The sequence below is a fragment of the Carettochelys insculpta genome, chromosome 5 (assembly GCF_033958435.1).
Source record: "Carettochelys insculpta isolate YL-2023 chromosome 5, ASM3395843v1, whole genome shotgun sequence".
In the NCBI taxonomy this organism is placed as follows: Eukaryota; Metazoa; Chordata; order Testudines; family Carettochelyidae; genus Carettochelys; species Carettochelys insculpta.
The window spans coordinates 55,897,770-55,912,389 of NC_134141.1; the positions used below are offsets into that span (position 1 = coordinate 55,897,770).

At 52.2% G+C, this 14,620-nt stretch overlaps 2 protein-coding genes across 5 annotated transcripts in view; one reads left to right on the top strand and one right to left on the bottom strand.

Moving 5' to 3' along the window:
* Nucleotides 1–8,051, top strand: part of CDC14B (cell division cycle 14B) — a 166,527-nt gene extending 158,476 nt beyond the window's left edge. The window contains exons 13-15 of one of the 3 annotated variants that reach the window (XR_012645702.1): nucleotides 3,053–3,246; nucleotides 3,983–4,211; nucleotides 6,154–8,051. Coding sequence is in view for 1 of the 3 variants with exons in the window: in XM_074995105.1 (XP_074851206.1) it covers nucleotides 3,053–3,056 (4 nt within the window). In the remaining 2 variants the exon portion in view is untranslated. Of the gene's footprint in view, nucleotides 1–3,052; nucleotides 3,834–3,982 lie in introns of those variants that run through there. The other 2 variants (XR_012645701.1, XM_074995105.1) reach the window with 2 other exon arrangements.
* Nucleotides 1–14,620, bottom strand: part of HABP4 (hyaluronan binding protein 4) — a 44,870-nt gene that overhangs the window by 4,244 nt on the left and 26,006 nt on the right. The window lies entirely within an intron of this gene.

Below are 14,620 nucleotides of genomic sequence, written 5' to 3' on the forward strand. Positions count from 1 at the left end.
ACTGACAATATCAATATGTACTGGGAAGCATATGAAACATGACAGAGATTGACAAAAAGCAAGCATATCCAGGGCAGACCAAGTTCATAATCTGAGAAGTTTCCATATCTGATCACTTGTGGTTTCTCAAGAGCGAGACAAAGTGGCTTCTGAACACCACCTATCAGCATTAGACTAGACTTCCTACAATCTCTAAGATGCAGACCATGACATAATCCTGCCTAGTGCAGAAACTATTGCAATACACTCCATACATGACTATCAGTGAAGGGCATAACTAGCGCAGGAAAGAGAAGTTACTCACCTGTGTAGTAATGATGGTTCTTCGAGATGGGTCCCCGTGAGTGCTCCACAGTAGGCGTCGGGCTCGCCCTGGCGCCGCAGATCGGAAATCTTTAGCAGTCTCCGTCGGGTCACGCATGCACCGATGCGCGCCGGTCCTTCGCGTGCCTTCAGTCACATGTGCAATCCAGTCCCCGCCAGTTCCTTGACCAACCGCCCTGGATGCTTCTCAAAAACATGAAAACAGACCTCCAAAGCAGGGAGGATGGGCAGGTAGTGGAGCACCCACGGGGACACATCTCGAAGAACGATCGTTACTACACAGGTGAATAACTTCTCTTTCTTCTTCGAGTGGTCCCTGTGGGTGCTCCACAGTAGGTGACTACCCAGCAGTGACCCCAATTAAGGAGGTGGGTGTCCGCTTATGTGCGGCTTGCCCTTGATAGGACTGCTGTTGATAGGCGTGTATCCTCATTGAGCACCCGGTGCATGGCATAATGCTTGGCAAAGGTGTCGTAAGGATGACCAAGTTGCCGCTCCGCAGATGTCTTTTAACGCGATGCCTTTGAAGAAGGCCGTCGACGTTGCCATCGCTCTGGTGGAGTGAGCCCTGGGTGGAACTAGCAGAGGGGTCTTACTGAGCTCATAGCACAGTCTTATGCAGGATACGATGTGATTTGAAATTCTTTGTGAGGATAGGCCTTCCCCTTTCGACCTGGGTGCGTGAGAAACCAGGAGTCTGTCCGTTTTCCAGAAGGGCTTAGTTCTGTCTATGTAAAAGGCCAACACCCTCCTTACGTCTAGTAGGTGCAGCCGCGCCTCTTTGCTGGAGTTGTGAGGCTTAGGATAAAATGAGGGTAATACTATCGGTTTGTTAATGTGGAACTCTGAGGAAACCTTTGGAAGGAAAGCCGGGTGTAATCGTAAGATCACCGCCTCTTTTGAGAATACTGTGCAGGGTGGCGTTGCCATTATTGCTGCGAGTTCGCTCACCCTACAGGCTGAAGTGATGGCGAGAAGGAAGGTTGTTTTCAGGGTAAGTAGCCGGAGGGGTACCGTGGCCAATGGTTCAAAGGGTGGTCCCGACAGCGTGTGGAGGACCAAGTCCAAATTGCATGATGGCAATAGCGGTTTCCAAGGGGGGTACAGGTTTACCACCCCCTTCAAGAACCGTGTGACCATAGGATGGGCGAATATGGTTGGTCCTTCCTCTTTATGTTGAAACGCTGATATAGCTGCAAGATGGACCTTTAGAGAGGATAGGAAGAGTGTCTCATTTTAGCTCCAGCAGGTAGTCTAGAATTGCCGTTATAGGGACGCCCTGAGGGGCCAACTGCTTGGAAGAGCACCAGGAGATGACTCGTTTCCACTTTTGCGCGTAAGTCCTTCTGGTGAAAGTCCTTCGACTGGTCTCCAAGACATGTTTCACTCCCTCTGAACATGTGCTCTCTAAGGTGCTGAGCCCTGGATTAGCCACGCCTGTAGGTGGAGTCTTTGAGGGCGTGGGTGCACTATGGACCCCTGAGCCTGTGTGAGAAGGTCCGGCACTACCGGTAGGGGGAGTGGCAGCCAGCATGACATGCGCAGAAGTAGAGGAAACCATTGCTGTCGGTCCCAGGTTGGAACTATCAGTATTATGCGTGCTCTCTCTCTTTTGGCTTTCTCTAGAACCTTGTGAATGAGTGACGTGGGAGGGAACGCATAAAGTAGAGGGCCCTTCCGTGGCACCGTGAAGGTGCCCCCCCCAGGATCCCTGTCCTATGCTCGCTCTGGAGCAGTACTGAGGACATTGTTTGTTGTTGTAAGTGGCAAACAGATCGATTTGGGGAACCCCCCATTTGTGAAAAACTTGTTGGAGCAGATCGGCATGGACCCGCCACTCATGCGTGAGCGCAAATCGCCTGCTTAGCTGGTCCGCCTTCACGTTGTGGACACGGGGTAGGCATGAGGCTTTCAGCGTTATATTGTTGGCAATGCACCAGTTCCACAACCGGACTGCCTCCGGGCATAGTGCACAGGATCTGGCCCCTCCTTGCCGGTTGATATGAAACATGGTGGTGGTGTTGTCGGTATTTATCCCAACTACTTTGCCGTGCAGGTATTTCCGAAAGTGTCTGCACGCGCTGAACACTGCTCTGAGTTCTAGTATGTTTATGTGCAATGTCTTTTCCATGGGGGACCATAGCCCCCGAGTTACTTTGTTGCCAATGTGCGCTCCCCATCCCACGTGGGATGCGTCTGTCGTAAGAAAAATCGCGATTTGTGGCTGGTGGAAGTGCACCCCTACTAGCAAGTTCTTGGGATCTGCCCACCATGCCAGAGACCTGCACACCTCCGCTGTGGGCAATACTGCCCTGTGGATTGTATGGACTATTGGTTTGTAAACGCTTGCCAGCCAATGCTGCAGGCCCCGCATATGCAGCCTGGCATTCTGTACCGTGAACGTGGTGGTTGCCATGTGCCCCAACAGTTGTAGACATGTTAGGATTGGCACTGTGGGGCTGTACGTCATCACTTGTACCAGGGATTTGATGGTGCGGAAACGGGCCTCGGGCAGGTATACTCTTGATGTAGTAGAGTCTATGCGTGCCCCTATGAACTCTATATTCTGCGCAGGCTCGGTCTTTGATTTCGAGAGGTTGATAACTAGGCCCAACGAGGCGAATGTGTTTGTAGTAACGTGTATCATGCATAGGACCTCTGCCTTTGAGGCCCCTTTCAGTAGGCAGTCGTCCAGGTATGGAAAAATGAACACACCCTGTCTGTGTAGGTAACCTGATACTACCGCCAGTGTTTTGGTGAACACTCTGGGTGCTGAAGAGAGACCGAACGGAAGAACTCTATTGGAAGTGCTCTCTGCCTACTGTGAAGCGGAGGAAACGTCTGTGTGCCGGGTGAATAGCTATATGAAAATACACGTCCTGCAAGTCGAGGGCTGCAAACCAGTCTCCAGCGTCCAATGCTGTAAGTATGGAGGCAATTGTAACCATCCTGAAACGCTGTTTGCGCAGATGCCGGTTGAGGGCCTGTAGGTCCAGGATTGGTCTCCAGCCCCCAGTCTTCTTCTCTGTTAGGAAGTACCGGGAATAGAACCCCTTCCCTCGGAATTGTTCCGGAACTCTCTCCACCGCCCCTATGAACATGAGATGGTCCACCTCCTGTTTTAATCTTGTCTTGTGGGAGGGGTCCTTGAAGGAGGACTGGGTGGGCAGTTTCGGTGGAGGCAGTGATTAGAAGGGGATCGTGTATCTCATGGCTATAGTCTCCAGTACCCATTTGTCCGTGGTGATGTTTTGCCATTGAGAGTAGAATGGTTTGAGCCAATAGTGGAATGTGTGTTGATATTGGCATTGAGGGATGGTGTTGATATTGCAGTCCTTGACATACCTGTCAAACTTGCTGTCTCAAGGCTTGCCCCGAGGGTGTGCGACCCTGCTGGGGGCGTTGTCTGGGGGCCCTATACTGTTGCTGCTGGTGGTGGCGCCCTTGGTCATAACTCCGTTGGTATTGTGTATGCTGAGGTTGATAAGTGTAGCGCCTTTGCTGGGGGTAAAACTTCTTCCTCCTGCACGGAGGGGTATATATACCCAGGGTCCTAAGCGTGGTTCTCGAGTCCTTGCTGGAGTGTAGGACCGAGTCAGTTGAATCTGCGAATAACTTCTGTTTAATCAAATGGAAGGTCTATGATTTTTGTTTGCAGATCGCTGGGAATGCCGGATGTCTGAAGCCATGATTCCCCTATGCATTACCACTGCTATGGCTGTGGAGCATGCTGCCGTGTCTGCCACGTCCAGGGCAATCTGGACTCCTGTTCATGAGGCCGCATAGCCCTCTTGGACGATCGCTTTTAGCACCGGTTTCTTATCCTCTGGAAGGACATCCATGAGGGAAGCAAGTCTGGAATAATTGTCAAAGTTGTGGTTTGACAGGTGTGCTGCATAGTTTGCCGTTCTGAGTAGTAAGGTAGAGGAGGAATAGACTTTCCTACCGAACGTGTCTAATTTCCTCGCATCTTTTTCTGAGCCTCCTGATTTATATTGGGGTGTCTTGGATCTCTGCTGTGAAGGTTCGATTACCAGGGAATTTGGTTGGGGGTGGCTGAACAGGAATTCCATGTCCTTGGCTGGAACAACGTATTTCTTATCCGCCCTCTTATTTGTGGGAGGGGTGGAGGCTGGAGTCTGCCATATGTTGGTGGCTGATTCCATAATAGCTTCATCTAGTGGGATAGCGATCTTAGATGAAGCCGGGGGTCTTAAATTTTTCAGGAGTTTATGATGTTTCTCCTGCACCTCCGCTATGTGAATGTCCTGTGTTTGTGCTACCCTCTTGAATAGTTCTTGGAATTGCCTAAGGTCTTCCAGGGGTGGGGAGGAAATATCCCCAGGGACAGTCCCCTCATCTGGGGAGGACGAGGAGACGTCGCTATGATATACCTCCCCTAATTCCTCAGATTCCTGGATTTGTTCATATACTTGCCCTTTTGAGGATTCAGAGGGGAGGTCCAGGGCCTGTGGACCAACATCCACCTGGGGAGGCTGTGTCCTTCTCACGGGGTGAGACTGTGTGAAGGGGTGTTGGCGAGGTGTGGGTGGGGATCTACCCCTGGACCCGGACCCCCTGTGCCGGTGTTCAGTATGGTAGGGACAGCCATAACAGCAGGGCAAGGGCCCGGTGATGGGGATCTAGACCATGATCGGAAAACGTACGAATGGTGTCTAGACGAGTGTGACCTCCGTGATGACGCTGATAGCGGTGGGGATGCTCTGTGATAGTATTCATAGGGGTCCCTACTGGAGATTGGCGAAGGTTGTCTGAGCCAGGGGGATGGTGGTTGAAGGAATGGGGATGGAGGTCTGAAGCAGGCCATTGGAGTTGCTGCCCGATGTATTTCTCGAGGGAGCTAGGCGATAACAGCAACGCAGTGGCCTCCGGGGATGGGCTGCGGTGCCGTGTTTTAGCCTTTGCTCTTCCCCGTCCCTGCGAAGCAGGCACCGCCCCCTCGGCGCTGTTGTGGGTGCCTCACTCGGTGCCCCTGTGCACAGCGCCGCACAGATAGCTTCCTCCAGCACTGTTGGGTCCCGTGCAGGGCACCCCTGCTCTGGCGCCATCAGTGCCCCAGGGCTTGGTGCCATGGGAGTTAGTCCCGCCGATGCCGGCGCCTGCGGCGCCCCCAGTGCCAACTGCTTAATGGTCAGAAGCTCTGGCGCAGCTGCGTGCACTACGGTCATCACGCTTTGAGCAGCCCACGGGTCAGAGGCCTGTGTGCCGCTTGTCCTGCTTGCAGGTGTTACCAGCAAGGATCGAGCTGGAGAAAGCTTCCTTTTCTTTTGTACAGAGGCGGTTAGGGAAGCCGCCTTCCTCTTGTGCGACCCTGAGGGCCCCTCCTTATAGGGGTTCTCTGATGGTTCAGGTTGGAGGGCCTTATCAAATAAAATCATTTTCAGCCTCATCTCCCTGTCCTTTCTGGCTCTGGCCGTGAGCTTCGAGCAGTGAGGACACTTTTGTGGAACGTGGGTCTCCCCGAGGCAACGAATGCACTCGCTATGCCCATCTGAGGCAGGCATGGCCTCACGGCATGACGCACATTTCTTAAACCCCGGTGAGGACATCTCGGCCCGGGCGTTTAGTCTTTGAACGTTAATGGGGCACTTAATAGCTAATCAGTCCTAGAAAAAAAAACAATGTTCGTGGCTTTTAGGATAGCAGACCACTTAAGGCAGCCGCCTCCGTTCTTCTCTTTCTCCCTTTTTTTTTTTTTTAAACTATATCTACATTTAACGAAAACAACTTTAACAATGCTAACTAAAACTATCAAAGTAATAACTATTAACAAGATAAACAAAATTAAGAGAGAGTTTTCTTTCTCAGGTGTTGGAGCCGGAGTGGAATCCATCTGCAGCCGTTGGCGGTTGAGAAGGAACTGGCGGGGGCTGGATCGTGCATGTGACTGAAGGTGCGCGAAGGGCTGGTGCGCATCGGCGCATGCACGACCCGACGGAGACTGCTAAAGATTTCCGATCTGCGGCACCGGGGTGAGCCCAACACCTACTGTGGAGCACCCACAGGGACCACTCGAAGAAGAAGCCACTGCTCACTACATGGTGTTTACTACAGGGCGCTCATCACAGTCTCTGATTTTGATTCGAAGCGTTGATGCAAATATTGTTTGGGCCATGACTAGCTGAGAAACTGTTTCTTTCACAGTGCATTGTCACAACAGTAGAAATTAAATGAGGTGTTTTATAAATTAGTTTTGAATGTCCTAAAGCTAGTTAGGCCATTTTAATGGGAAAAGGCCCTCAAAAGCTGCATTTTGCTTCTCTTATTGGCCCCAAGCACAACACACTTCACCATTAGGGTTTGGCCTAGAGTAGGTTTATGTCCTTTCATAAATTGAAAATAGAAATTTGAAACATGAAAGAAGGAATGAGATTTATTTTGGAAGCATGAGGAATCAGAACTTCAGGAGTATATTATGTACAGTAAAACCGTAAGTTACATGGGAATGCAACCCCCACTTAACTTAAATTTTCGCACAAGTTGGGGTGCGGAGCCAGGTACCAGGCTGCCAATTGATTCCCAGCACCCTGCTGCTTGCGGGACCTGGGAAACTGAACAGCCAGCCACCCATGGTGGGTCAGGTTCCTGGCTGCTTGTCCCTGCCATCCACCAGCAGCACTGACAGCTGACGCCTGGGGAAAGGCAGGGAGAAGGGGCTCTTAGCTTGCCAACTGTGGGCAGGCTAAAAGCCTTCTACCTGCCTTCCCTCAGCGGTGCCACTGTCAGGCTGACTGCAGCGCAGCTGGGGGAAGGCAGGTAGAAGGGGCAGCTAGGCAGGCTGACAGCTGCAGAGCAGCTTCAAGTTGTGCTTAACTTATGTTAAAGGAAGTTACACGCAACCTGAAGCAGCTTATTTTGAGGGTTTACTGTATTTGTTTTTAGACTATAGGAGTGCATTCAATGAACACGTGATAGGTACAGTTCAAAGGTTAGATTGTAGGAAATGTCTGACTTCTTTCAACTTGACCTTGCACTAGAAATCATAATGTTGACAGATCTGTCTCCATAGCAACAGAAGGGTGTCACTTTACTGCAGGATCTTTAGTAAATCTCCAGTTTCCATCATGAAGTTTGCTGATCTGTTTATCTGGCTATACTTTAATAGCTTCAGGGCAGGACTATAATAAACTATGTAATTCAGTTAAGTCTGGTATCCTTGTGTATCCTTAAGAGCCTTTTAAGGAATGTAGTACATAGCTTTTCAATTCTGTTCTTCATTTCTACTGGATGTAGCCCTTTACTAAGCATTAAAGTGCCTTTTCCTCTTGCTGTAGAGATTGCTTTGTTTGAATGACACATAGAAGGGACTGGTGCTGGAATGACATATGTCTGCCTTCAGAGCATTTTACCAGCTATAAAAGTATCCAGGGACAAATCTTAAGATAGGATAAATGCTAAAAAATATGGGTTAGTTTGATGGCAGTAAAAGCTTTGTTTACTTTACCTTCAACTGAAGAAATTCAACCTGCATAACATAACTAGCTGATAGGACTCTGAGGGGGTAAATGAAGTCAGAAAATGAAGCCACAATATATTTTAGAGTCAAAATTAACATAATTGGCCAAAAGGTTAAGAAAATAATTAGCCAAAAGGTTAAGAAAATAGGTTATTCAAGCTAGTAAGTTCCAGAAGACCAACAACCCCGGTAAGTCAAACATTCAATATAATCAGTTTAGCAGAGAAGACTAAGAAATACACTAAATGAAATGCTAATGAGTATTTGGCTAAACCTATTGACTACCTTTATAAGGCTATTAAAGTGTAGCCAGATAAACACATCAGCAGACTTTGTGATGGGAACTAGAGACTTCCTAAAGAAAAAATGATCAGAGAAAGGGAAGTGTAGAATGACTAATGGGTAATTTTTTAGATGTCGGAGAACTGAAAAAAGAGAAGTTACTCACCGTAGTAACGGTGGTTCTTCGAGATGTGTCCCCGTGGGTGCTCCACAATAGGTGACGGCTTGGCCGGCGCCGCAGATCGGATCTTCCAAGCAGTTTCTGCCGGACCGCGCATGCGCCGGCGCGCACCGCTCCCTGGCGCGCTCCTGGCCATGTGCGCGATCCGGTCCCCGCCAGTTCCTCGACCAACCGCCTCGGGTGCCCCTGCAAAACACTAACAGAGATCCGAAGCGGGGAGGATGGGCGGGAAGTGGAGCACCCACGGGGACACATCTCGAAGAACCACCGTTACTACGGTGAGTAACTTCTCTTTCTTCTTCGAGTGTCCCCGTGAGTGCTCCACAATAGGTGACTACCCAGCAGTAACCCAAGATAGGTGGTGGGTAATCGGATTAAGTGCAGCTGGTCCCCGAGAGGACCGCTGCGGAGAGACGGGTATCCTCTTGGAATACCCTGTAAAGGGCGTAATGTTTGGCGAAGGTGTCGTAGGATGACCAGGTCGCCGCTCTGCAAATGTCTTTCAATGCAACGCCCTTGAAAAAGGCTGTTGATGCTGCCACCGCCCTGGTGGAATGAGCCCTGGGAGTGGCCGACAAAGGAGTCTTTTTGAGCTCGTAGCACATTTTTATGCAGGATACAATGTGCTTTGAAATTCTCTGCGATGAGAGACCTTCTCCTTTTGATTTGGGAGCGAGGGAGACTAGGAGTCTATCCGTTTTCCGGAAGGACTTGGTCCTGTCTACGTAGAAGGCTAGCGCCCTCCTCACGTCCAGGAGGTGTAGGCGCGCCTCTTCGCTGGAGGTATGAGGCTTTGGATAAAACGAGGGTAGAACAATAGGTTCATTGATGTGAAACTCGGAAGAAACTTTGGGAACAAAGGCTGGATGCAGCCGTATGGTTACCGCCTCCTTGGAAAAGACAGTGCAGGGTGGCGTTGCCATGACTGCCGCAAGCTCGCTCACCCGACGAGCCGACGTAATTGCAAGAAGAAAGGTCGTCTTTATTGTAAGGAGGCGAAGGGGAACCGTGGCCAAGGGCTCAAACGGTGGTCCCATGAGTGTGGTAAGCACCAGGTCCAAGCTCCACGAGGGTGGAATCGGTTTCCGAGGGGGGTAGAGGTTTACCAACCCTTTGAGGAACCTGGTAACCATAGGGTGGGCGAACACCGTGTGCCCCCCATCCTCATGTCTGAACGCCGAGATGGCGGCAAGGTGGACCTTTAACGAGGATAGCGAGAGTCCTGCTCTCTTGAGGTCCAGTAAATACTCTAGAATTGTAGGTATAGGCACCGAAAGGGGGGCCAGCTGCTTGGTAGAACACCAAGCCATGAAGCGAGTCCATTTTTGTTTGTAGGTTTTCCTAGTGGAAGTCCTCCTGCTACTTTCTAGGACTTGCTGTACTTCCACTGTGCATGTGCTCTCTAGGGAGCTGAGCCATGGATTAGCCACGCTTGCAGTCGCAGGCTTTGGGGGTGCGGATGCACTATGGACCCCTGGGCTTGCGTGAGCAGATCCGGCGCCACCGGAAGAGGCATCGGTGGGCGGTCCGACATGCGCAGGAGTAGGGGGAACCATTGTTGGCGATCCCACGTTGGGACTATCAGGATCATCCGAGCCTTTTCTCTCCTGGCTTTTTGCAGAACCTTGTGGATCAGCACTGCGGGGGGAAACGCGTAAAGCAGGGGGCCCCCCCACGGGATCGCGAACGCGTCCCCCAGGGATCCCCGGCCCAGCCCTGCTCTGGAGGAGAATCGTGGGCACTGTTTGTTGTGCTGAGTGGCAAACAGATCTATTTGGGGAAACCCCCATGCATGGAAAATCGGCCGTAGTAGATCGGGACGGATCTGCCACTCGTGGGTGAGCGCAAAACGCCTGCTCAACTGGTCTGCCTTCACGTTGTGCGCGCCCGGCAAGTATGAGGCTCTCAGGATTATATCGTGGGCGATGCACCAGTTCCATAGGCGGATTGCTTCCGCGCATAAGGTACGGGATCGAGCTCCTCCTTGCCTGTTTATGTAAAACATGGTGGAGGTATTGTCCGTACTGATCCCGACGACTTTGCCTCGTATACAGTCTCGAAAGTGTTTGCAGGCGTTGAACACTGCTCTGAGCTCTAGAACATTGATATGTAGAGACTGTTCCGTGGGTGACCACAGTCCTTGAGCCACCTCTTCGCCCATGTGCGCTCCCCACCCTATGAGGGAGGCATCCGTAGTGAGGAAAACCGATATTTGCGGCTGATGGAAGGGTACCCCTGTTAGCAAGTTCCCGGGGTTTACCCACCATTGCAGGGATTCGCGCACCCCAGGTGAGGGCGACACCACCCTGTGAACGGTGTGTACTGCCGGCTTGTATACACTTGCCAGCCAGTGTTGCATGCTGCGCACGTGCAACCTGGCGTTCTGTACCACAAACGTCGCCGCTGCCATGTGGCCCAGCAGCTGCAAGCACGTCAAGACCGGCACTGTAGGGCTGAAGGTGATGACCTGCACGAGGGAACCGATGGCTCGAAAGCGAGCCTCTGGTAGGTATACTCTCGCCGAGACCGAGTTTATGCGAGCCCCTATGAACTCTATGTCCTGTGAGGGGTCTATCTTTGATTTTGCCAGATTGATAACCAGGCCAAGTGAGGAGAACGTGTTTGCTGTGACGCGTATCATGCGGAGGACCTCCCTTTTCGAGGTCCCTTTGAGCAGGCAGTCGTCCAGATACGGGAAGATAAACACCCCCTGTCTGTGCAGGTAGGCTGACACCACTGCCAAGGTCTTGGTGAAGACTCTGGAGGCCGAGGAAAGGCCAAACGGTAGGACCTTGTATTGGAAGTGTTCGTTGCCCACCATGAACCGGAGAAAACGCCGGTGAGCCGGATGGATGGTTATGTGGAAGTACGCGTCTTGTAGATCGAGGGCTGCGAACCAGTCTCCATCGTCCAGTGCTGTAAGGATGGAGGCAATCGTGATTATCCGAAAATGTTGCTTGCGTAGATACCTGTTGAGGCCACGAAGGTCTAAGATGGGCCTCCAGCCTCCTGTCTTTTTCTTCGTCAGGAAATACCGAGAGTAGAACCCTTTCCCTTGCAGTTGCTCCGGCACCTTCTCCACCGCCCCTAAGAACTCGAGGTGGGCCACCTCCTGCCTGAGCCTGGCTACATGGGAGGCCTCCTGAGGGTGGGGCTTGGGCGGGGGTCGCGGCGGCGGGAGCGACTGGAAGGGGATGGCGTACCCCGTGGCTATGATCTCCAGCACCCATTTGTGTGTGGTGATCCTTTGCCACTGGTCGTAGAATGGTCGGAGGCGATGGTGAAAAAGCCGTTTCGGATGATCTTGTGCAATGGTGGTGATGGCGCAGCCCTGGATCTGTATGTCAAACTTGTGGCCTTTGGCCCCGCCCCGAGGACGGACGGCCCTGTTGTGAGCGTCGCCTGGGGGTTCTGTACTGCTGGTGCTGCTGATGCCGCCCTTGCTCGTAACCCCTGTGATACTGGGGGCGCTGTTGCTGGTACTGGTACCGCCTTTGCTGTGGGTAGTACCTTTTCTTTGAGTATGGAGGGGTGTAAATCCCCAGGGTCCTGAGTGTGGCTCTTGAATCTTTACTGGAATGAAAGACCGAGTCAGTTGATTCAGCAAACAGCTTCTGCAAGTCGAAGGGAAGGTCGACTATCTTCGCTTGCAGATCTCTTGGTATACCCGAGGTCTGGAGCCAGGACTCCCGTCGCATCACCACTGCAGTTGCTGTGGAACGTGCTGCCGTGTCCGCAACATCCAAAGCAATCTGAACTTCCATCCTCGCAGCCGCGTAGCCCTCTTGCACTATGGCCTTGAGGACCGGCTTTTTGTCCTCTGGAAGCGAGTCCATGAGGGAAGTTAATCTGGCATAGTTGTCAAAATTATGGTTCGCCAAGTGCGCTGCGTAATTTGCCATGCGCAACGTTAAGGTGGAGGAGGAGTAGACCTTTCTGCCGAACAGCTCTAGCTTCTTGGCATCTCTGTCCGTTCCCCCTGTTTTAAATTGAGATGTTTTTAGTCTTTGTTGCGAGGACTCCACCACCAAGGAGTTTGGCTGGGGGTGGCTAAACAAGAACTCCATGCCCTTCGCCGGCACGAAGTATTTCTTATCCGCTCTCTTTTGAACAGGCGGAATAGTTGCAGGGGTCTGCCATATGGTAGTGGCGGACTCCAAGATCGCTTCATCAAGCGGTATTGCTACTCTGGAGGAGGCCGGGGAGCTCAAATTTTTAAGGAGCTTATGATGTTTCTCTTGCACTTGTGCTGTCTGGATGCCTTGCGTGAAAGCTACCCTCTTAAACAGCTCCTGAAACTGTTTGAGATCGTCCTTAGGATGGACGTCCCCTAAGGCCGTGGCCTCATCCGGGGAGGAAAACGAGGAACCGCTGGGGTACATTTCTTTGGACCCTTCCGGTTCTTGATGGTGATGGTGCGCCCTCTCGCTGGAGGTATGCGAGGGAAAAATCTCGTGGGTCTACGGCCAGTCCCCCCTGGGACGTTTGAGTCTCTGTCCCCGATCGCGATTGCCCTCGGGGGTACGAGGTAGTATGTGGGGATCTTTCCCTGGTAGATTGCCGATGGTGTCCATGCCCCGCATGGTAGGGACGACCATGGCAGTATAGGCACTGTTCCTGGGAAGGTGACCTTGACCATTCCCTTTGCACGTACCCTCTGTGTCTGGGAGAGGGGGATCGTCGAGACACTGGAGAGAGCGATTTTGCATAATAGTCCAGCGTTTCAAATCCCAGGAAGGGTGAGGGTGGTGCCAGCCATGGGGAGGCTGATTGCAGGAAAGGAGAAGGGGGCTCCGGGTAGGCTAGGGGGGACCCCTGCCTTCTGGTTGGAGTCTGCAACATGAGCGGAGGGCTGTGAGAAAAGAGCTCCACAGCCCTGTCTGGAGAGGGGCTGCAGTGCCTCCTCTTGTGTGCAGCCTTTCCCCTCCCTAAGGGAGGTAACTCCGCCCCCTGATGGGCGGGGGATCCCGGCCCCGTCGGCACCGTGCTAGGCACGCTCGAAGGCGGTGCCGCACGTGCGGAGTGCTTCTGTGCCTGCAGGCTACGTGCCTGCGCGCTCTGCACCGCCGGTTCCCCGGGGGTCGGTGCCGCTGCCTGCGGTGCCGCCGGTACCGGCGCTTGCTTAGCCGCCGCCCTGCCTGCGGTGCGGGGCGGCTGGCTGATCATCGGAGGCTGAGCCGCTTCCACGTGGCTCTCCGTGCCGCCGCCGATCAGCTGTTGCTGCGGCTGGGGGCTGCTTGCTCCTCCCGTCCCGCTCACCGTTGCTGCTGGCAGGGATCGGGTTGGAGAAACTCTCCTCCGTTTTTGCGCTGATGGAGTGAGGGAGGCAGCTTTTCTTCTAAGGGCCCCGGAGGGTCCCTCCTGCTGCGGCCGCTCCGGCACATCTGGCTGGAGGGCCTTGTCAAGAAGCAGCAGTTTAATCCTCATCTCCCTGTCTCTCCGTGCTCTTGTTGTTAATTTTGCACAGAAGGCGCATTTTTGTGCCACATGGGACTCCCCCAGGCACCTTATGCAGAGACTGTGCCCATCGGACACTGGCATCGCCTCTCGGCAGGACTCACATTTTTTAAAGCCTGAGGAGGACATTGTTGGTGAGTCTTTGAGTTTGTTTATGGGTACTTAGCACCCTCTTTGTGCTGTTTCCCCGTCCGATGGCCTGCCTCAGCAGGAGGGCTGATGGCCCTAGCTCCCGGCCTCCGGCGCTTGTTACTGGGACTGGCTTGAGCTGTGCCTCCGTAGCTTGTTTGTTGTTTGTTTTTTGGTTTTTTTTTTTCACAAAATAACAACCGGCTACTTATGGTAGCCTAAATAACTGAAAACTTTAAAGAGAAAACAATTAAAGTCGTTGAATACGCTATGTGGCTTTAGCCTAGTCGGATTCCGTCTGCAGCCGACGGCGGTTGAGAGGAACTGGCGGGGACTGGATCGCGCACATGGCCAGGAGCGCACCAGGGAGCGGCGCGCGCCGGCGCATGCGCGGTCCGGCAGAAACTGCTTGGAAGATCCGATCTGCGGCGCCGGCCAAGCCGTCACCTATTGTGGAGCACCCACGGGGACACTCGAAGAAGAAGAATAGATTTAATACCAACAGTAAGCAGATGAGTAAGGAAATAAATCTAACCTCAATAAGAGGAAAAATAAGAAAATAAAGAAATATGTAAATATTACTAACTACTCCTCAAAAATGCTTTAACAATTTCCTAAACCAACTGTAAAAGCAAGCTCCATACATTCTTCTGGGTAATTATAAAAACAGGAATATAAAGACCATTGGGACCAGTACTGTTTTAATATATTAATTACAGCATGGCATATGTTCATACTACAGCAGCAATATACACATACATACTATATTA